Raw genomic sequence first — 24,501 nt, 5'->3', positions numbered from 1 at the left:
TTATTTTTTACTTGGAGCATTTTTTCATTTGACTATTGATGGTTTATACTTCTTCCTTTGGAAAGTATATCTTTTGACTATTGATTGTGGAATAGTTCTTAGTCTTATAAATGTGAATCAGTTACTTAAATATCTTGAATATGAGACTGTTATCAGAGAAACTTGCTGTAAAAATATTTTTCTGTTACCCATTTAATTACATTAGGTTAGACTGTTTATATAAAAATATTTAATTTTATACAATTATAATTTTCCATTTTATCTTGTAAAGCCCTCTTTAATACAAGTTTAGTTATGAACTCACCCCCTAACCATAGATCCTAAATATAAATCTTCCTTTCCATTCTAATTTGTTTATATGACCTTTTATATAATGGTCAGGTTTCTATTTGGAGCTTATTTTAGTATATGGTTTTAGCCTTTTTCTATAGGAAAAGTCAGACCATAAATATAACTTTCCTAAAGCATTTTATTTACCAAAGAAAGACTCACTTAGATAACTATTAAAATGATTCATAAAATATATCTTTTTAGCATGTTAAAGCATATCTTAAATATAACATATGTATATATTTATACAGTTCTTTTGTTGAACAAGAAAAATTGGATTTAGAAAGAAGGTAAAAATAACCTGGGAAGAAAAACAAAAATGCAAGCAAACAACAACAGAAAGAGTGTAAATGCTATGTTGTTGTCCACACTCACTTCCTGATGTTCTTTCGCTGGGTGTAGCTGGTTCTGTTCATCACTGATCAATTAGAATTTCTCATTGCCAAAGATAGTCATTTCCATCAGAAATGATCCTCATATAGTATTGTTGTTGAAGTGTATAATGATCTCCTGGTTCTGCTCATTTCATTCAGCATCAGTTTATGAATGCAGCCTCTCTGTATTCATCCTGCTGGTCATTTCTTACAGAATAATATTCTATAACATTCATATACCCATAATTTACTCAGCCATTCTCCAATTGATGGGCATCCACTCAGTTTTGAGTTTACAAAAAGCCCTTTACAAAAAGGGCTGCCACAAACATTTTTGCACATACAGGTCCCTTTCCCTTCTTTAATATCTCTTTGGGATATAAGCCCAGTAGTAACATTTCTGGATCAAAGAGTTTGTACAGTTTGATAACTTTTTAAGAATAGTTTCAAATTGCTCTCCAGAATGGTTGGATCCATTCACAACTCCACCAACAATGCATCAGTGTCTCGGTTTTCCCACATCCCCTTCAACATTCATCACTATCTTTTCCTGTCATCTTAGCCAATCTGACAGATGTGTAGTGGTATCTCAGAGTTGTCTTAATTTGCATTTCTCTGATCAATAATGATTTGGAACACCTTTTCATATGAGTAGAAATAGTTTTAATTTCATCATCTGAAAATTGTCTGTTCATATTCTTTGACCATTTATCAATTGGAGAATGGCTTGATTTCTTATAAATTAGAGTAAATTCTCTATATATTTTGGAAATGAGGCCTTTAGCATAACCTTTGACTGTAAAAATGTTTTCCCAATTTATTGCTTTTCTTCTAATCTTGTCTGCATTAGTTTTGTTTATACAAAAGCTTTTTAACTTGATATAATCAAAATTTTCTATTTTATGATCAATAATCATTAACTCCCAGCTACTCTCCTCAGCAGGGGTCAACTGGCTCTTACCTTCACCAGGTCTTCAGACTCCTAGGCTCTGATTATCTCAGTCAGAGAGCTACCTCTCTTGAGGTTCTACCACAGAACACCCGAGTCACTCAAGTATGCAGCAACAGGTCTTTCTTCTAACTCTTTACATAGTGTTCCCTAACATTCCCTCTAGCTTTCCCTCCAGAGTTCTTCCTTCTCTTCTAGAGTTCCCCCAGAGTTCCCTCTCCCACCTTCTGCAACCCCCTTTTTATAGTCCCCAGGCCACATGACCAAGAGTGCATGAGTTTGAGCATGATCAGCAAAAGTGAGGAGGCTTTTCCTCGTTAATGAGATTTACTCAATACCTTCAATGCCTTGCCATCAGGCTCAGGCAGAATAAGCCTCGGAGTGCCTCTCATACTCTGCCCTTGAGATCTGCCCCTGACTCTAACAAATAATGATTTCTAGTTCTTCACTGGTCACAAATTTATTTAACTACCAAACTTCTAAAATATCCTGTTTGGCTCATGTATACCATAGCTAAATAGGTTCAGTATGATGGTCCTTAGATCCTAAAATGAGCCCAAAAAGAACAGTATCTTTCTTCCCATAGTACCCTCAGTGACATTGACCTAGCCAAATAACCAGACAAAATTCATTCACTTTGCTTGCAATTCTAGGTTTCCTCTAAGGCAATCAGGAATATTATTGGTATTTTGGTGCTCCAGCCCAATGGAAGGTCATCATAATTCATGTGTATGATACAGTTACATGCACAATGTATAATCCAAATTGTACAGATTCATCTCTACAAAAAAAATTGCACCTTTCTTAAACACACTTTTCTCAAAGAGCATCAGAATGAATAGAAATAAGGAAGAAGGAATAAATGCAGCATGTAGGATTTGAGGGTGTGGGCAGGAACTAAACTGGCCATACTATAGCAAAGGATTCACATTGGAAAATTGTGAAAATTGTGATGAGAGTTAAGGTTAGGTTACAAAATTTAATTAGCTATGTTTGAGATTTAGAGATTAGATTATAAAAGGCCTTGAAAGCCAGAGTTGGAACTGAGATTAGATGAGAGTCACCTAGATTACTTGGGACCAGCCCAAGAGTAAAGCAGCTGGAAGTTATTTGTAGGGCCAAAGTATGGCTACTGTCCAGTTCTGACTTGATGGATCCTAAGAAACTAGGAAGACTTAATCAAGAGAATACTTATTCCTCTTTCTTATCTAAAAAGCATAGGGAGCCATTTTAGGTTATTCTCCTTATTGTACCTTTAACTATCCATCTGCCTGTATGCCTATGGTCTTTCATTAATTAATCATAAGTCAAAGGACTTAATGTACATAAGTACTCTGTAAACCTTAAAGTACTGCATGTGCCAACTATTTCTATTATTCCTTTAGTAGATTCTAATATTTATAGAAGACAAACTACATATAACTTGTTGAAAAGGACACCAGTTCAAAAATAAATGAGAATTGTGGGTGCTGCATTTGTAATTTTTTGTTACTATCTATAAGATTAAATTATAATAGAAGATGTCCCCATTTTACTGGCATAAAACACTACATAGGGAAGGGAATTTCCTTAGCATACATCTCACTTCGTGTGAGTGTGAAATTAAAAACCTTTCAATTTTGGTAAATCAAGTAAAAACAGTATGGGATAAAAACAAAAGTAACACACCACTTATAACAGACATAAACCTCTTTGAGAAGTCAAGGTGGGTTGGTATGACTAAACCACAGCATACTGGGGCTGCTTCTGTGAAAATGCTGGCACAAGGACTTGGCTGTGTGCAAAATGTTCTGGGCTAATTGCTGGTGCCAGTTCCGGGAAATACAGGATAGATACTGAAAGCCCATGCAGAACTTGTCAGTCACCTCGAGACCATAATGCAACCCTGTGTTTGTTTCAAAAAGGAACTGGAGACTTTAGGGAATTGGAGGAAGGAGGAGGAAGGATATTGGTGAAAGGGAAGAACAATTGCTACACACACACACACACACACACACACACACACACACACACACACAACTAAGGTGGTTTCTGTCATCCTCTCTTTTGTCCCTTGCTCTCATCTCAGACCCATTTTGGGATTTATAGGCACATTGGTCCAAAAGTTACTAATGGTTGATATTTTTAGATTCAGTTTTACTGGAATATTTTGTAAGCTTCCTCTTTTGGGTGATGTCTGGGTTTATGGTATTCCTTTTATTTTTTTTTTTTTAGTGGTGTATCACAGTATGGCTGCTATTTAAATATTTCCCCAAAAAATACAGTCTGCACTGAAAAGAAGTGGTTTGGCACAAAGTAGAGGTTTAAATATTCATTTTCCAGATGGATCTCTTTGTTCAATTAAAATAAAAATCGGTAAACCAAGTGGAATGCTACTAAGTGAATGTTATTGTTTACTAGGATTCTTATTACATCTTATAGCATTTTATAAAATATCATCAAGTTCCTAGTACTTTTTTTTTAAGTCCATAATCTTTCTAACAATAACAAAAGAGCAATAAATATATTGTACAATAGCATGATGGAAAAATGTTCTAAAGTATTTCCATAAATCAAATGTAACACTTTGGCATCAGCTCCAAAGCAGTAAATTTAGCAAATTAGAAACAGATGATTCTAAAATAGAAACTTACATAACTTTACGGTGTGATTACTTTTTGTCTTTCTTTCTTTTTGCATACGTTTATCTTCATGAAGCTATTTTGGCTGCTACTGTAATGGGAAGAGGCATTTTAAAAGTATACTCTAGTGATTTGTCATAGCCATATTAATTAGCAAGAAAATTTAGTCATTATTATTCAAATACTATTTGTTTATTCATAGATTTACATACAAATAAACCAACCTCCCCCTTCCATCACCCACCCATTTTCTTTTAAGTATGAGAATAGGAATATATATTTATTTCATACTTTATTATTAATCAATACAACCTACATGGTGCCATTTTCCTCTTCATTTGAAGGAAAGAACTGATGGTACTTCCTAGATGGACCACCCTGCAACCCATCACCATCTTAGAATTCTCATCACAGTATTTTCTGGCTCTCTATAATAACTATTGAAATCATTTTTTCACTTTTCGTCTCTTTCTCAATTTTCTCACACACACACACACACACACACACACACACACGCACACACCAGCAATGACAGAAAAGAAAGGACACTATCTCATTCTTTACCTTTCCTCAGGGTTTTATTTTGGTTTTTAATGTTTCTTGGACCTGTAAGAGACATCCCCTTTAGCTGAAGAAATGAATAATTGGGAAAGAGAAGATTCAGCTAACATGCTCGCCACTTCCACTTCTAAACACACCAAAAGATGATCACCTAGATAACTTGGGGCCAGCCCAAGAGTAAGGCAGCTGGAAGTTGTTTGTGGGGCCAAAGTATGGCTACTGTCCAGTGCTGACTTCCAGTGCTGACTTGATAGATCCTAAGAAACTTGAAAGAATTAATAAAGAGAATACTTATTCCTCTTTCTTATCTAAAACTTATGATGCTTTCTTAATAAATGAAATAGAACTTACTGATTTACATTACAAACAAGAAAAAAATCCTGTGGATTTCAACTTCTGTGTGTGTGTGTGTGTGTGTGTGTGTGTGTGTGTGTGTGTGTGTGTGTGTGTGTTTATGTTTATATATAGGTCAGTACCTGTGATTACATCAGTGGAGGGAGCTCCCAGAAAGGAAATTACCTCTGCTAGTATGAATCCACATCAACAGTACAGCTCACAATCTTAGAAAAACTGCTTGGCTCCCTGAAAAGTTAAATAACTTTACCAGAGTCATGACCTTAATTAGGGTTGTTCTAACTATGAGGCTAACTCCTCAGCTCTGTCTTGTTGCCTCTTTATACATTCATTTAAAATAAACAACACTTAATTCACTTTGAGAAATTTTTTTTTCAAATCTCATACTATATGGCCTTATTGGAAAGAATTGTTATTACTGACCTATGGAGCAGAAACTATAGGATAGTTTGGTAGCAGAAACTATAGGATCATATGCATAATACTTTACTCACGACAGATATTTAATAATTGAATTGAATAATATATAATTGTGCTGATAACAGAAAAAGGAGGCCTGTACCAAGGAAAAATCTTAAAATAAAAATCAACTTTTAAGAGGCTCAGCCTGCTTACGGGGAATAAATGTGGTCTGAGAATTAAATCAGTCCTATAGATAACACAATGAATTTTGGAGGGAAAAGAAACTGACAGAGAAAGCAGAAAAATTTATATTAATAAGCTATCTTTTAGGTCCTTTCCCAATAGCAAAATGCTCTGAAATGTTCTTGGTACCATCTGAAATCTTTCTCCTTGGTTTATCACATCTTATAATGACTCAGGGCTCTCTAAGTTTCTGATGCTCATATCTAAGAAACAAGGAGCCTATATAGGAATCAGGAGGACTAAATGCGAATCTTATCTCTGCCATTTACATCTTGGGTAAGGCCCTTGACTTTCCTTATCTTTGTTTCCTTTACCATATAACTATTATAGAATCATAGATTTAAAGCTTAAAAGACAACCCCTTTTTATAGAAGGGGCAGAATTTTTTTTGGAAGGACCATGTCTGACAGAGTCCTCTGAAATCTTGCTTTCTGCTGAAGTATTTGCTCTTCCTGTGTCTCCAAGAAAGTTTCATGGTAATCAGAATATTTCAGTACTTCTCCCCTAGGTTAGATCATTTTCTAAACAATGAGGTTTAACAAGTCTGACATGGAGACCAAAAACATAAAAAAATAGAATAGTAATATCACCAAAAACCCTATAAAAGATGTTTGAGCAAGATTATCCTTTGACAGACTATTTGAACACAATTCTGCACATAAAATATTTTTTATAGAAGAAGAAGCTGAGGCCCAGGGTGGTTTAATATTAACTTAGAATATTTCTAAAATCACCCGACAGCTCTAAATCTCATGATATTAAGAACTGACACATTGTGTTGTGTCCTTGATCCATTCTAGTCAGTTTTCCATTTCTGATACTTGTATCATATCAAGGGATTTTCTGTGGGAGAAAATGGTCACTCTATATGTCCAACTTCAGATGTTTTTTCTAATAATCTATGATTTATTATCCATGAAAGAATCTAAATTTTGTATATACAGCATCAGCCTCTATGATCTCCTAGAGTAATGTGTTCTACAAGTTTTCCATTCACTCCACAAAGCTTTTTTTTTAACCTCAGTTTAACCTCAAAACTTATTCTAGTATATCACAATATGATGACATAATACTAATGTTCACATACCTTTACAACTTCATAAGCTTTAGAAGAGTTTCTTTTCAATATCTCCAGAAAGGAGTCCTAATGCAAATATATGCAAATTAGAAGAAAAAGAAGAAAATAACATTTATTCAATCTATATCCTGATCTGGTCTAAGTTGTATTAGTGACCCCCAAGAAAGAGATCCAAAAATCATTGATTGTAGATTGCTCCCTTACAACCGAAGCACAATATTCTGGAGAAAACTTAGGCACAAACCCCTCTCCTCACAGGTTTCAATCCCCTTTCAAGCCCAAGAACTCCAAAGCCTGCTTGGGACATGAGTCATTCTCTAAACCACATGCACTAAAACTCAAGAAAGCACTTGCAACACCCCCTTTACTCTGTCCTCAAGTCCTGAAATCACTGGGTACTAACACTTAGGCAACTTAGCTAAACTTATATTTATCATGTTTAAACCACAGTGGATGACTTAGTGAAACCATAAAAATTTCTCCATGTCCTCATTAGCAAGGCCCTCCTTCATCTTTCCTTATAAAGAAGAGAACAGCCTTTCTATTCCTCTGCATCAGTGGGCTGAATGGCATGTGCACTCCACACTTCCAAAGGCAAGCTGACATTGGTTGTTGGCGCTGCCCCCTCCCCCAGCCACTGCCCAAAGTTAAAAAAGCATTCCTGCCAGAGACAAAATAAAAGATTACAGATTGTTGAAACTCTTTGTTTGCTTTCTAAAATGAATGGATCCCTTCAGAACTCTCAGACGCGACAGGCTGGTGCGTGCTGTGTCCCCACATACATTCCTTTTGCTTTGGTCCTCTCTCTGTCTCTCTCAAGCACACTTGCACCGCTATTCTTGCATTCCTCCCACCCTCTCATCAATGCCAGTTGGTGGTCCATGGGCTGACCAGTGAGGCTTCTGGTGACCTGGAACAACCCAATGAGGGAAGCTGACCAGGCACAGGCATGGAGATTCCTGGTAGCTAGGGTGGGGAAAGGGGGATGGGGCTTTTGGAGGGGACTTGTCTGAAAGGATCCCTCTCACCTGCTGAAGCATTTGCTCACCCTGTGCCTCTGATAATGAGAATGTTTCAGTGTTTCTCCTCCAGGTTACATTGTCTCCTACTTATAGAATAGTTTACCATCATAGTTTCATATGGACAATTAAGTAGCATAATCAATAGCGAGGGACCTGAACCAAAAAGTCTCATCTTCCTGAGTTCAAATGTGACCCTGAGAAAATCATTTAGCCTTGTTCACCTCAGTTTCCTCATCTGCTAAAATGAGCTGGAGAAAGAAATGGCAAACCACTCCATTTTCTTTGCCAACTCCAAATGGGGTCACAAAAAGTCTGGTATGACTAAAAAACAAACAAAACAAAAAAGTTTCATGTGGCAAGTTCTTTATTTAGATAAGCTAAAGCATGGAAGAAAGGGAAGTAGAAATTGCCCATGAAAAAACATTCACTCTCTTTTAGCCTGAAGTTCCTGTTAAAGTGAGCCTTGGACATTTCTCCATGTGGAATAGGTATAGAGACCAGCCCTGGCATTCCATTGGCAGAGGGAATTTCCAGGTGAGAAAATTTCCTCTAACAAGACAGGTCCCTGCCTTCTCTACAACTTGTAATCTTAGAGAGTTTCCGAGCACACTATTAGGATAGGTGACTTAGCCAGGGCTGCATAGTCTCTGTCAGAGACAAAGCTTAAACCCAGACTTTTTTGACTTCAGTGTTGGTTCTCCATTAACAATACCATGCGGCTTGTCTTTCCTATTTGAGTCAGTGAAAATTGTGAAATGTAACAATCTGTACCTCTACATATTCATACCAATCACTGAATTAGTGAGTTATACAGAGTGCAAAAATCTAGACACAGGTGGACAGATGGAGCTTTGGACTTGGAATCACGAAGACCCTTATTCGAATATGGCTTCAGATACTTGTTAGCTTTGTAAAAACCCTTCATAAGTCACTTATTCTCTCTAAGCCTTGGTTTCCTCACTTGAAAAATGAAGGCAATTATAAGATCTTTAAGGTGACTTCCTGATATTAATCTGCATTCCTATAGATATCTGCTCCAGATTTTTTTTTCCTTCTGAACAAACTTTTTTTTAAAGACTGATCATTTAAGAGAATATCCAAAAGATTATTATTGAGGCTTCAAACTACATTCAGAATATATATATATATATGTATATATATATATATATATATATACATATATATATATATTTAACTATCATTTAAGAGAACTTAATTATCAAATAAATTAAGTTTTTGCCTTAAAACAAAGATCAAATTCTGCAAATTAGTGCTTTTGTGAAAATGAAATACATAAATATCACGTGAAATAATAAAACAACAATTAAAGCAATTTCTGAAAGCTTATAGTATTACTCTTAATTATTGCATTTATAGTATATGGTCCTTTCCCTGCTCTCCTCCCCAGTAACATATCACTATTCCAGGATCACAGATTCACAAAAATCTCCTTCAAAGGCAGATCTCCTTTCTGACAGTTACGATATAAGGAAATAGGGGACCATGGTGAAGGCAAAACACTAAGTTTTAGAATTTTACCCTAGGGAGGTTTAAAAGCTGCCTCAAAATAAGCCATCAAATCATGGAAGGAAAAACACGAAGCATTAGCATAGCATATTGCTTAAGTCTGGCTTATTTTAAAGGGGGAAGTACAAATCTGGACATCTCAAAGTTTTACTAACACTGTAACTCATTATGTATATGTAAAAATAGATCTAGAGAAAGCAAACATTTGTACAGGGAGAGTGATGTAGTAGTTAAAGGGATGGACTTCCCCAATTGATAAATGATCAAAAAAGGAACAATTTTTAGATGAAGAAATTAAAGCCATTTATTTAAAAATATTCTAAATTAATGCTGATTATAGATACAAATTAAAACAACTCTGGGGTACTACTTCATACCTCTCAGATTGGCTAAGCTGACAGGAAAAGATAATGATAAATATTGGAGGGGATGCAGCAAACTGGAACACTAATGCATTATTGGTGGAGCTGTAAAATGATCCAATCATTCTGGAGAGCAGTTTGGAACTATGCCCAAATGGCTATCAAACTGTACATATCTTTTGATCCAACAGTCTTGCTACTGGGTCTGTATACCAAAGAGATCATGAAAGAGGAAAAAGGACCCACATGTGCAAGAATGTTTGTAGCAGCACTTTTTGTAGTGTAAGGAACTGGAAATTGAGTGAATGCCCATCAGCTGAATGATAGCTGAATAAGTTATGGTAAATGAATGGAATGGAATATTATTGTTCTATAAGAAATGATGAGCATACTGATTTCAGAAAAGCCTGGAAAGATTTAGATGAAGTAATGCTGGGTGAAGAAAACAAAACCAGAGAACAATGTATACAGTATCAGTAAGATTATGTGACAATCAACTGTGATGGACTTGGATTTTCTTAGCAATGTGGTAATTCAAGACAATTCCAATAGTTGGAATGGAAAATGCTATTCACATTCAGAAAGAGAATTATAGAGACTGAATGTGGTTGGAAACAAAGTATTTTGACATTTTTGTTTGCTTGCTTGCTTTTTCTTTCTCTTAGTTTTTTTTCCCTTTTGGTCTGATTTTTCTTGCACAATATGACAAATATGGAATTCTTTGAGAAGATTGCACATATTTAACCTAAAAATAATAATTACCAATATCAATAATATTTTATATATCATAAATATTTGATTTACATAAAGCATATGTAAAGTCAGCTGTTATTAATCTAAATTGAAATTTTAAAAGGTTAGCCTTAACAACAACAACAACAACGATAATAATAATAATAAAAAAGATGGGCTTGGAGTCAGGAAGATCTGGATTCAGATTTTGCCTCCAATTCTTGTATAATCAGAGGCTATGAGCCTCAGTTTCCTCATATAAAAAATAGATTATTTTATAAGGAATTTGTATTTGATATCCTCTGAGGTCTCTTCAATTAATCAATAAATATTTATTAAGTGCCTACTATGTGTCAGGCATTGGGCTAAGTGTTAGGGATACAAAAAGAGACAAAAGACAGTCCCTGCCCTCAAATAATTAACAACCTAGTGAGGAAGATAGCAGGCTAACACATAGAAAGTAAGCATTATACAGGATATATATGAAATGATTAACAAAAGATAGGTACTAAAAATTTTTAAGCAACAAAATGGATGATCATTTAAACAAATTAGCAGCATAGAGAAGGATTGAGCATAATTCCATAATATAAATAAACCAAAGAGGTAAGATCTCACTATTTAATAAAGTCCTGGGAAAAACTATAAAGCAATTTGCTGGAAGTGAGAATTAGATGATCAGCTCCCACATAGATCACAGAAACTCCAGATGGATATATTCCATAAATATTCCACATTGTAGACAAATTTGAGAAAAAGCACTAGAATTAAGAAGAGTTGAGGAAGGCTTCCTATAGAAGGTAGAATTTTAGTTGGGACTTAAAGGAAGCTAGGGAGGTCAGGAATTGGAGCAGAGGAAAGGGGGAGAGGGAGAGCCTTCAAAGCATGGGCTCAGCCAGAAAGAATGCCAAGAGCCAAGAAATGGAATGTTCTTATGATCTCTGTTTACAGCAGGAAAACAAGAGCTTTGGAATGCTTATTTATACAGTTTGAAATTTAATAGGGATAAATAAATGTAGAGTCTTACAATTGTGTTCAAATAAGTAACTTCACAAGTACAAGATGGGAGGGAGGGTAAGGTTTAGATGGCATTTGAAAAAGATTTGGGCATTTTTTTAGTCATTGAACATTTATTAAGCCTCTGCTGGATGCCAGGCATTGTGTTAAGGGCAAAATTCAGTTCCTTTTCTTAAGGAGTTCACAATCTAATGGGAGAAACCACATGCAAATAACTATGTTCAGACAATATGTGTGAAGGATAAATTTCAGACAATCAACAGAGGGAAGATACTAGAATGAAGGAGAGTCAGGAAAGGCTTTTTGTAAAAGGGTGAGATTTTAGCTAGGAACTGAAGGAAGCCAGGAAGAAGCTAGGAGACAAAGATGGAGAAGGAAAGCATTCCAGACATGAGCAACAGCCAATGAAAATTAGTAAATTGCAGTCTCGATGTGAATCATCCGTGTGACATGGCAGCCAAAAAAACTAATGTGATCTTGGCTGCATTAAGACAGACATTGCTTCTAGGAATACGAAGGTCATAGATCCATTATACTTTGCCTTGGTCAGACCACATCTGGAATATTGTATTCAGGAAATAGCACCATGGTTAAAGAAAGACATTAATGAGTTAGAGAACAATCAGAATGGTGAAAGATCCCAAATCTATACCATGTGAAGATCAGTGGAAGGAAATGGAGATGTTTAGCCTAGAGGAGAGATTGCTCAGGGGGACATGATAGCTGTCTTCAAGTATTTGAATAGTTGTCATGTAAAAGAGGGATTAGATTTATTCTTTTTTGCCCCTAAGCACAGAAAAGATATGAATGGAAGTTGGAAAGAGTCATAGGCTCAAAGTCAGGGGAAACTCGCTAGCATTTAGAGCTATTCTAAAATAGAAGAGATTGTTTTGGATGGTAATATATTTCCTTTCATTAAAAGTTTTTAAGCAAAGACTAGATAGCAGTCACCAGGCATATAATAATGGAGATGGGGGAAGATATGAATCGGACTAACCACTTGTTCTATTGTTCTGATTCATTCGACACATCACTAGGAAAGATCATAGTTCTGCATGCATCTCACACACGATTTAGTCAAATGAGTCAATGTAGAAAATTCTCTCTGGTTTTCAGAAGCTTCATCACATGAAAACTAGAAAACAAGGTTGTCAATTCAATCAATTCAACCAACATTTAATTCATTAGGAAGATAGATTTCATGAGGAAAGAACTTTAAAGGCCGTTTTATCTGACTCACTCTTTTAAAGAAAATTAAAATGAAAGCTAGAAAAGCCTAAGTATTTTCCTAAATTCACACAGTCCTAGATACTGTGGATTAAAACTCAAAACAAAACAGTTCTCATTCTCAAATAGTTTTTTGCACACTCTGGAAATGTGTAGGCCTTAAGAGGTCTTTAAGTAGAATCCACAAGTACTATGGTAAATTGGAAGCCTATGTCTTAAGGATTCCTTCCTTCTAATTCAGAAATTTTATGACATGATACTTGATAGAACTATGTTTTATTTTCAATTTTATTAAGTTCATAATGTTTGTTGTTCTGTAAGATTGAAAAATCCCAACTGTCTAGATTATTGAATTTCAGCTTCATGTAACTTTGTACAAATTCATCCATTTGTTTAGGCCTCAACTCTCTTCTCTAAAAAATGAGCTTTATCATTTATATTAGGTAATCAATAAAATAAATACTAGCAGAATACCTCAGGGTCCTCTGCTTGGCTCTATATTCAACACTATTATCAATGAATTTGGATGCAGGCATGGGTGGTAGGACGGTCAAATTTATTCATGACACCAAGCTGGAAGATATGGCTTGCATTCTGAATCATAGATTTGGATCAAGAGTTAGGATCTAAAAACTCATTCTACTAGAATGAGAGACTAAATCTAATAAATTGAGATTTCATGGGGCTAAATTTAAAGTCCCCTACTTGTATTAAAAAAAAAATCAGCTGCTCAAATGTAGACAGGAGTGGTATGATCATATAATAATTCTTGCAAAAAAAAATCTGTGAGTTTTAGTGGATTGTAAAGTCAATGGAAGTCAATACCATGATGGGATGAAAGAACTAGTTTTTGCTAGTCAAGCTCTCTATTTGTGTCCATGATTCTCATTCTATGCCATCTCTTCCTTATCCTTTTGTTCCATCTCTATTTCTCCTCCAAGAGATCATTCTCTGCTGCTAACAAACACATCCAAATTTCCTCTCCATTAAAAAGCTTCACTTAAAAATAAGAAGGGACTTTAGAGTTCACCAAGCCCAATTCCTTCATTTTACAGATGAGGGAACTGAAGCACCAAAGCTGAGTTACTTACCTAAGGTTACAAAAATAGTGAGTCCCAGAGTCATTTCCTCTGCATACAAATCTTCTGTCCTTTCCACTATAACATATTGCCTCTATTTAGCTCGTCAAGTTATTGTCCTCTATCTCCCTTTCACAGCTAATCTCCTAGAAAAAGCTGTCTTCATTTATTGCTTCCATTTCCTTACATCAATTCAATTACTCAGTCCTTGAAAATCTGGTTTCTAAAAACCACTATTAAAATGAAACTGCTTCCTCTAAGATAACCAATGACCTCTTAATTATTAAATCAAATGGCCTCTTCTCTATTTTGACCTTCCTTGACTTCTCTGGAGCATTTGACACAATTGAATATTCTGATTATTTTTCCTCCCTAAATTTTTGTGACATTCCTCTTTCTGGGTTCTTCTTCTGGCTATAGTACATTTTGCTAGATCATCATCTATTTCTCACCCCTTAACCATAAGTGCCCCTGAGTCCTTTTCACTTCTCTCTCTCAATATTGTCTCTCCTGATGATCTCATCAACTTCCATGGGTTCAATATAATTGAATATCAATACCAATAACTCTAAGATCTACAGATCCAATCCAATCCAATCCAATCTTTTGAGCTGGAGGTCTACATAATGATGCATAACCCTGCAGGTCTACCTAAAAACACCTAAAACTAAATTTATATAAAACAGAACTCATTATCTTCTATCTGAAATCACCTCCCAGATGTAGCCTTCTCTATTTTTGTTGAGGATATCATCATCTCCTCTGTCACCTAGGCTCATAATTATGAAGTTATTATAATCTATTCATTCTCCCTCATCCCCCATATTCTATCAATTGATAATCTTATTGATTTTATTTGTATAACATTTATTTTATCCATCTTCTTTTCTCCACATATATGATCACACCCATTTCAGGCCTTCATCACCTCCTTCCGGGACTATTGAAATATTTTCTTAATTGGGTTCCATACTTCCAATGCTTTCTTTATCTAACCCCTAGATTAGCTAAAACACAGGAAAGATCATGATAAATGTTGGAGGGGATGTGGGAAAACAGGGTCACTAATACATTGTTGGTGAAGTTGTGAACTGATCCAACTGTTCTGGAGAACAATATGGAACTGTGCCCAAAAGGCTATCCAACTGTGCATACCCTTTGATCCAGCAGTGTCCCAAATAGATCATAAAAAAAGGAGAATGATCCATAAATGCAAAAATGTTTGTGGCAGCCCTTTTTTGTAGTGACAAGGAACTGGAAATTGAGTAGATGCCCATCAATTGGAGAATGGCTGAACAAGTTATGATCAGCAGGATGATTTTAGAAAGGCCTGGAAAGACTTACATGAACTAATGCTAAATGAAGTGAACAGAATCAAAAGAACATTGTACACTGCAGAAAAAAGAATATGCAATGATTAATTCTGATGGATGTACCTTTTTTCAACAATGAGGTGATTCAAGTCAATTCCAATAGAGTTGTGATGGAAAGAACCATCTGCATCCAAATAGGGACTGAATATGGAACACAACACAGTATTTTTCACTTTTTTGGTTATTTGCTTCCTTTTTGCTTTCTTTCCCTTTTTTTCTTTTTGATCTGATTTTTCTTGTGCAGCATTATATATATAGAAGAAACAATATGTTTAACATATTGGATTACTTGCTATCTAGGGGAAGAAGTGGAAGAAGGGAGGAAGAAAAAATTTGGAACACAAGGTTTTGCAAGAGTGAATGTTAAAAACTATTTTACATATATTTTGAAAATAAAAACCTATTATTAAAAAAGATATTATGATCGTTAGGTGTGTATATAGAGAATATTTGTAGCCAAGGTATAACAACTCTTGGTTACTGAAAGTCTTTTCTTGAAATCATAGCTGAAATTCTTTTTTGGTATAAGGGTTCATGTGCTTTGAGGCTGGCTTCTTCCTCTGCTCACTATCTTTCTGGACCTTTTTGTCCTAACTATGTCTATTTCTGTTCCCAGTTGGATGTGTTGTTTTTCTCCATTTACATGGTAATTGTGAATAGGAGAAGTATAATATTCCCTTTAGTCTCACTTCTACCTCTCCCTAGGTTGCTTTCCTCTGGAATAGGGGCAAAAGTTTTGTTTTTTCAAGATGCTCCTAAGTGTGGAAGCCCTTGAATCTTAATTTCTTTGCTTTTGGACTAACTTATGAAAGACTTTCATTATCTCAGGGGCATTATCAGCTTATTTAATTAGTCAATCACACTGGTCCCTGATCGACCCAATCAAAGAGATTCATACCTCATAAAGGAGCTAGAGTTAAAATCAAGTATACCAAACACTTCATATCAAAGCCTTACCCTTACTACATTACATTTATTGAAGTAGAGGTATAGCCCCCATCCCTTACAAGCAAATATAATCTTCTTTATTTGACATTTAAAGTCCTTCACAATCTGTATTCAATTTTTTTTGAATAATTTTATATACAGAACAAGATGGACTTGCTTAGTCATGAGTGAAAACTTAGTAATTAGAGGTGAGGAGAGGATAGACAGGAGAGTTATCTTTAAATATTTGAAAGACAATTTTATGGAAGAAGTGTTGGGATTTCTGTCTTGGCCCAGGGAGGAAAATGAAGGGAAATGACTAAAAGTTGTAGAGAGACATATTTGAGGACAAATATTCCAACACTTAGAGCTTTACAATTGGACATTCTGGGGAAATAATGAGTTCCTTCTCACTGAAGATCTTTCTATAGAAGATGGATGATGAATTGGAAACATTGTATAAGGCAATAAATATCCTCTGAGATGCCTGCTAATTTGTAATTGTGCGAATTAAGCTCCAGATAGAAACTGAAAAAAATAGAACAAGGTCCCCTTTAGCAATTAAGAATGAGATTAAGCATCCTTTTAAAACAAAGATTATCAGAATGTAATAATAACTCACATCCATTCAGATTTTAAGATTTACAAAATTCTTTCCAATCAACAACCATATGAGATAGGTAGTACAAATAAAATTACTCTATTTTTCATATAAGAACATTGAAACTAATGAAGTTGCCAAGGCCATAGAGCTGGAAAATAGGGAGGAAACATGATTCAGTAGCAAGAATATGAGGTTTGGAGTCTTAGAACCCATGTTCAATCCTACCTTCTGAGGACTACTATCTGCTCCACTATGAGTAAATCATCTAACCTTCTTGGTTCTTAGTTTGCTTATTTATAAAATGAAGAATTTGAACAATATGGCTTCTCAACTCCCTTTCAGCTTGATCCTGGGAAGTGCATGTCAAAACTTGAATCTAGGTACTCTTATTTGGCATTGGGTACTTTTTCAATTATACTATTTCCTCCAAAGACTGAAATAGCTCTCAAGAAAAAAAAAGAAAAAAAAAACCTCAAGAAGGGTTGTAATGCCTTTTTAAGTTAAAATTGTTCAGTAAACAAAACTCTGCCTTCTCTTGCTCCCATAGCCTTTTTCTCCACTTTCTTATATAGGAAGAATAACAAAGTCCCTGTAACAAAGATGTATAGTCAAGCAAAACAAATTCCCACAATGGTTATGTCCAAATAAAATGTCTGTATCCTTAGTCCACATTTAGGAAGTAGGTAGCATGTTTCATCATTGAGGAAACCGTTTTCCTTGAATGATTGTCATTGCAAAACCCAACATAATTAATCCTCAGCCTTTCAGTTGTTAGTCTTTACATATTATTTGCTTTGATTTTTTCAAATAAATTTTTCTCGGGGCAGCTAAGTGGCACAGCGGATAGAGCACCAGACCTAAAGTCAAGAGGACATGAGTTCAAATATGGTTTCAGTTGTTTAACATTTCCTAGCTGTGTGACCCTGGGCAAGTCACTTAACCCCATCACCTCAGCAAAAATAAGTAAATAAATAAAATTTTTTTTAAATGTTTTTCCTGGTTCTGCTCACTTCACTCTGTATCAGTACACATAAGCCTTCCCAGGTTTCTCTGAAACCATCCCCTTCATTGTTTCTTACAATACAGTAGTATTCCATCATATTCATCCCATTCATATAATCTTCCAAAATAATAATCACATACTTGGTTTTCTTTTTTATGTCAAATCAAACAGAACATTTTACTATTAAGGAAATCTGCAGAATGTTATAAAGTTCTCCTATATGCCCATCTCTAAAAACTAATCTTAGAGATGGAAGGCCAAAAACTGTTCTTTCTAATGGAAACAGATACCAAAAATAATTTCCTGCTTATTGTCAAAAATTTACCTCTGAATGGAGAGGTATTATCTGCAAGAGATAAAACTTCATAAAATTATTTCTGCCCATTTTCCCTATAAGTTCTGATAGGGAACTCCCCCCCTACACACACACATACACACACACACACACACACACACACACACATACACACACACACACACACATACACACACACACACACACACACACACACACACACACACACACACACAAACGTGGTTAGGAGAAGGCCGAAGCTGCCCAACTGTTACACTAACAGGACAGAGCTGACGTTATAAAGTGAAAACCTTAGTAATGCTTGATGATGGGCTATTTCCAGGGAATCAGTGCTGCATTAAACTATGAAACTGGGGTTCCACCCTGAATCTGGAAACAGCTTTTCAAGGACAGCTGCTCTCTTGCCCTTTTTGCTTACATCATTAAAAGCAGAATTTTGATCCATCTGGGACTTGGAAAATACTGATTTCACTCCAACTCGGTCAGGAAAAAAAAAAAAAAAAAGGCTGATTTTCCATCCAAGTCATGTAGTCTGGTTGGAGTCCATCCCACTCACGGATACTTATTGTCTGGATCCACCAAACCTAATCTTGAGGCCCAGTGAAAAGGAGCAAACAGTACACTAAGATGCTGCTTCAGCTTTCTTCACCCCTCCCCCTCCTCTCATTACCCCTTTAAATGAAAACTGAAAAGGACTAAGACTGTCCACTGATGGGAATCTTGCCTCCTTACAGTAATCATGAAATCAGTGCCAGTGTTTTGTGTTTCCCCTAGGAGAATGAGTAACTAAGTTACTCAATTGTTTAATTAATGAATGTTCAATAAAGAATACATTCTACTGGAAAAGGTGGTGTGTATTCAATAGATAGAAAATGAGTGACAACAACTAAGTGCTACACCGGTATCCTTGGGATATTCAAAGAGCCGCGGGAAGGACCCCGGCCTATTGGCAAGATGCATTACGGAGGATTTATGGAAAGATTTGGCTATGGATCACACAGAATGACGAAGATGTGGGGGATTCTGTACCCACCATGCCATCTAAGCACCTAACTGTGTAAGGCAGTCTTGTGCAACATTCCGTACATCACTGAAGTCTTACACTCAAAGTATCTAATCAAACGATTGGCATTTTTGTTCTCCCTATAAAGTATTGATGAGTTAATGGTTCAACTTCAATCTTAAAGCAAGAAAGCTAGAATAGAAAACGCACAGTGTTCAAAAGCTGGAGGTTTAAATGGGGCAGATATCAAAGGAAGCATTCTAGTGAAAGAAAGACGTGGATAGGGGATGTTCAGGCCAGTACCAACAGAGACGTAAAATCTAACCTAAGGATCTTTCTTTCTGCTAACTAAACAAAGTCAGGGAAGGTCACTGCATGTGAGTGATACCCAAGACGGGCACTCATGAGAATTCAGGAAAGTAGGAAAGTTCTGTTGTTGGTGGTGGTTTTTTTTTTTTTTAACTTGGGATTTGTATCAGGGGCTCGCTGTAGACTGACGCTGGGTGTACTTTGAACATTGAAAAGAACAAAAAAAGCAAACAACTCTCCCCCATCCCAAAAGAGATATCAGCAGGGGTGGTTAGTAAAAAGGGGACTGGAGACAGAAAACCTTTTGTTCCTAGAGTTCGTTTCATGTAGAGATTGTGAGGTGAATGGCTTTGAAATGAAGCGGGTGTATGAAGGAGTTGCTAGGTCACAGGAAACAGGACTGTCAGAACTTGCTTTGTGGGGCAGATTTCTTTTAAAATTGAGTTAATCTTAAAAAGAATTTACTCTTTTTCCCTTGTGTATTTTTTTTTTTTTTTTTTTGCGGGAGGAGGAGGGAGCAACCAAGTTCGGAAACCTCTCGGTTTTTTCTTCCCGTTTTCCCATCCCTTTTCCGAGTTAAAAAAAAAAGTCTCCCTCTGCATTAAGCCTTCTTTGTCAGGCTTTTTAGAATTTAAGAGGTGGGGGGTGGGGGTGGGATCAGTTTTACCTTGTCCCGCGGAATCTCTCCTCGTTAGCCAATGAGGGGACGGTATGTAAATGAGTTCAGTAGTCACCCAGCCTCAATCAAAACAATGAGCTCAGAGACTTTTAGAAACTTAGTAACTGTACGGAGAGCTCTGCAGATTCAAGCAGACAAACCAGCCTCCAGCCTGGGACCACTCTCGTTTTGGTTGAAGGCAGCATTCCATGGCGAGGCAGATTCTTGAGCCTTCAATGCAGTCTCGTTAGCTCCAGAAAGGACTGAATTTACTGCTGCAGAGATGAAGTACAAGGTAAAAGAATCCGTCTTTTTGCAAGTTTCTGGCTAAGCTGGTTGATTTGCGTGTGCTCCCCCTTCTGAAGTGCCCTCCCTCGGGGACCTGAATAGCTGGAGCTGAAATACCCCAGGCTACATTTATCTTAGGAGCTCCGCGGAGACTCGGAGGGGACCCGTCCCTTCTGAAAGTTGTTGCAGGAAATGACCTGCCAGGGCTTTTTTTCGGAGTCAATTTAAAAGCAGCGGGTCAAGATATATACTGTTATTTGTCTCCCGAAAAAAGAGGAGGCACTCGCGAAAGTCTACCCCCTGTTTTTTCCCCAGAGCCTCCGGGGCTTCGGGAGGGCACCTCTCCGAAGGGGAATGGAAGCTTGCTGGATCTCCAAACTGGTTTCCCTAGAGGATTTATTTCAGGTCCTTGAAAGTGCCCTGGTTTTAGGCGGAGAAAACAGTGTGCCATCTGAGTTTTAGTGAGAGATACCGAACCCCCCGGCATCTTAACTGGGTTGTTGATGTTCTGAGATCCCTTCTCCCCAGTCCTACGGCAAAGCCGGGTGTAACAATTTTTTTTTTATTTTTTTTTTCCTGACCTGAGAGCTTGCTCAAGTGTATTTATTATGCCTGAAAATCCTAAGCTTAATTTTCTTTTAGTCTCCTGCAAGGAGGTTCTTGTTCCAGCAATTCAACCCCTGCATTGATTCTTGGCAAAAGAAGAATGGAATTTACTCTGTCTCTTTCACTTTATTGTACTCATCTGTGCTAGGGAATGAGCATGCAAACCTTATCTAATGTGAGGAGCAGTTATAATGGGGGGGGTAGGAAGATGGAGTAGGATACCTTGTACTGCTTCTGAGAAGTGAATCATGAACATCTATATTTCAAAAGAAAGCTCCATAGAGAGAGACAGAAACACAGTTAGGAACCGTCACTGGTACTTTTTTTATTGGAACTTTGTATTTACTGATTGACATTCAGTATTGTGCTTGTTTGGAAAGTCTTTCTAACTTTTTCCTATAATTTGAACTGCTTCATGCCCTCGGTTTCTGACTGTGCAGGTTGTGAATAATGTGCTCTAATATCTGTTAGCAATAGGAATCAGTTATGGTTATATTGTCGGTCACTTTTTGATTGCAATAATGGGGATAAAATTGTACAAAATAACGAATATCTTCATCGTTTTTACTTTAATTGCACTGAAAGGCATTTACTTAGCTCATAGTGCAGCAAGGGATTCACCTACTCCAACCCCCTCATTTTACAGATGAGCAAACAAGTCCAGGAGAACTTGCTCTCTAGTAATTAGCAAAGATGAAGCTTGAACACAGTTCTTTTGTTCCAAATTCAAGACTCTTCCCATTCTACTTCACCTTCTCTATGTCTTGGCAGAAATGCAAGCTTCTTAGTCCTTTCGGTCAATAAGTGATATTTAAATTCCAGCTAAAGCATTGTTTTATATAGCTAAAAGAAACTGCTGCCCATTGAAATGTTATACTATGAGATGAGTATTTCCCCTTTAATAAAATTGTAGTTCACCACACCAGGATAAGATTTTGGGAGTGATTTTCTCCCCTTATGGACATAAGCATTTCCTAAACTGTATTGCTTTCTTAAATAATTTGCAGAATCAACCAATCAATTATCAAGAGGTGGAGGTGAAAATAGTTTTACCTTATCCCAATGAATTTTCTCCTCCAGCCAATGAGAGGACGTTATGCAAATAAGTTCAATTTATTTAGAGCCTACTAAGTGCCAGGCACTGGGAATACCAATTACAAAATATGAAAATATTCTGATGGGGAGAAGCTTTTGTTGTAAAAGAAAAGATAAATCTGTGTGAAAATGCATGCAATGTAAATATAAAGTTAATAAATACAGAAGTACATTTGGCTGCATTGATCTGAGGCTATGACAAGAACCTTGTTCTAAGAAAAAGAAATTATTTCATAATCCTATATACAGTCACACCAATGGTGGATTTTAACATTAAAATTTTTAAGCAAAAGACCAAAATTATTTTGAAATCTGTTACCTCCTTACATTTACTTTACTTTTATGGAAGATGAAGGACATATGTCATCTCTGTAACTGACAATGACAGTTATAATTGATATTCAAGGAGAAAACCTTACTATTGTTTATGTTTTATGTCTGACCAACAATGAGAATGATAGCTGACTTTAATGTTATGTAAAACACAAAGAGAAGTTGACTGGGTTAAGGTCTTAAGTTCTAGTCCCAAATCTGCCACCAATTTGGTGTTTTAGCAAACCATAGTCTGAGTCATTGTATTAGAATTTTTTTTGAGCTCTAAATCTGATGAGCATATGATTCATACATACAACCTTTTTTTTAATTATAGTTGTTTATTGACAAAACATATGCATGGGTAATTTTTCAACATTGACCCTTGAAAAAACTTCTGTTCCAACTTTTCCCTTCCTTCCCTCCACTCCCTCCCCTAGATGGCAGGTAGTTCCATGCATGTTAAATATGTTAAAGTATATGTTAAATACAATATATCATACATACAATCTTATGATGGATAGAAGATAAGTCTGATAATTTCAATTTTGCTTGCCACAAAAAAGGGCAGGTTAATTGAGGTTAAGTTCCTAGTGGCAGAAGCAGGATTAGAACCTGGTTCTTCTAATTACCAAATTACTAGATTTCTGTGTTCTGTTCACTACACTACAATGTCTCCCTAATGAAACACCTCAATAATAATAAATCTAATCCCTCTGTGATTCCTTTCAAACTTTTCACACCAAAAAGAAAAAAAAAAAAGAAAAGAAAAGAAAGGGGGGAAAAATCTTCACAGTGGGATATGACCCTATGTTATGGGAACCCATCCAGTATTATGAACATGAAATGAAATGCTATTTGGATGAAAAATTTCCCTTCTTTGTACTATTCATATGCCTCCCGTCGTTAGAAGTGGTGAATTTTGTTTGGGAAGCTGATTCATGGAATAGACTAGACAAAGAGACAAGAAGAAAATACTATATTGAGAGAATTGGGTTTATAGCTTACATAAAGTATCCTGCTTGACTGGTATATTTACTTCGCCCAGGAAGTTTAAGCTACTTTACTTAAAAGTATTCATGCAGGACAAATACTCATAGGCTATGCCTGGGTTAATGCAGTAAATTTGGCAGTTATTGGGTTAATTTCATTGAGTATACACTGTAAGATTAGATAATTACTTCATTGTAAACTCCTAGAATTGATAGTGATGTAATTGACTCTATACACAGCTTCACTCTATATTTACAAATTTAAACCCAATTAGGGCCTTTAAAATATTCTTTGATAATTCAGGACCAATAGAAGGTTTAGAGGTTTAATTGTTCCATATTGGCTATAATAAAAGATCATATTAATTAGACAATAGCTAGTTGTCACTTCACTAGAGGCAAGGGACACACAAACACAATCTTAGGCTGATTTTCAGTTTCATAGCAATCCTGAGAATAGTGCTTAAAGAAGTAATTTCTTAAATTTCTTAAAAAGCATGAATTGCTTTTTAGACATACCCGAAGACAGTGTCCTCATTCTTTTGTGAAAAGACCATAGTCATTGTTTTCATGTGTCCAGTTTCTCTTAGAGCTAGTCCATTATTTTGTACTATGGATATAAAATTTTGGGGGCCTAGTTTCTTAATAATTTTCTACATGTTTCTGTATCTATAGTGAGAATTCACTAATTTGTCTATAGTACTTCTTTGACTTATTTTCCTCACCTGCCTATAGACAAATTTCCATTTGTTGAGCTAACAGAGAGGGAGACAGTTGGTCTTGGTATATCCAGGAAGATGATGTGAATAAGTATATGTACAGCTGTGTTTGACTAGGATTCTGAGATTTCTTTCTCTATCATAAGGCTTTTCTTCAACTCTGTGAGCACTCAATAAGTGCTGTTTTGTTGACTTTTAAGACTTACTCCAGCTTCACCTTTGATTTCATCTGTGACCTTGCCAATTTCTGAACTTCTTTGCCTCTCCAATCCTTAAATTCTGCTGGTTTATTTTTGCCATATAAGGATTTTTTAAAAAACCATTCCTGTAAATCATCCATCTGAGCATGGAAAAAAATAGGCACACTGTCAACAAGGTGATTTAGAAACACTACATTAAATTCTTACACAGAATCTTG

The 24,501-nt window shown here is 36.0% G+C and overlaps 1 protein-coding gene across 3 annotated transcripts in view; it reads left to right on the top strand.

The window, feature by feature from the left end:
- NEDD9 (neural precursor cell expressed, developmentally down-regulated 9) overlaps positions 1–24,501 on the top strand; it is a 222,516-nt gene that overhangs the window by 145,695 nt on the left and 52,320 nt on the right. Inside the window, exon 1 of one of the 3 annotated variants that reach the window (XM_074271662.1) lies at positions 20,166–20,366. The exons of the other annotated variants lie outside the window; for them this stretch is intronic. Coding sequence (XP_074127763.1) covers positions 20,355–20,366 — 12 coding nt within the window. The 5' untranslated portion in view covers positions 20,166–20,354. Of the gene's footprint in view, positions 1–20,165; positions 20,367–24,501 lie in introns of those variants that run through there. 3 annotated transcript variants of the gene reach the window in all.

This window comes from Sminthopsis crassicaudata, chromosome 1, assembly GCF_048593235.1.
Source record: "Sminthopsis crassicaudata isolate SCR6 chromosome 1, ASM4859323v1, whole genome shotgun sequence".
Classification (NCBI taxonomy): Eukaryota; Metazoa; Chordata; class Mammalia; order Dasyuromorphia; family Dasyuridae; genus Sminthopsis; species Sminthopsis crassicaudata.
This window is presented reverse-complemented; position numbering and strand designations above follow the sequence as displayed.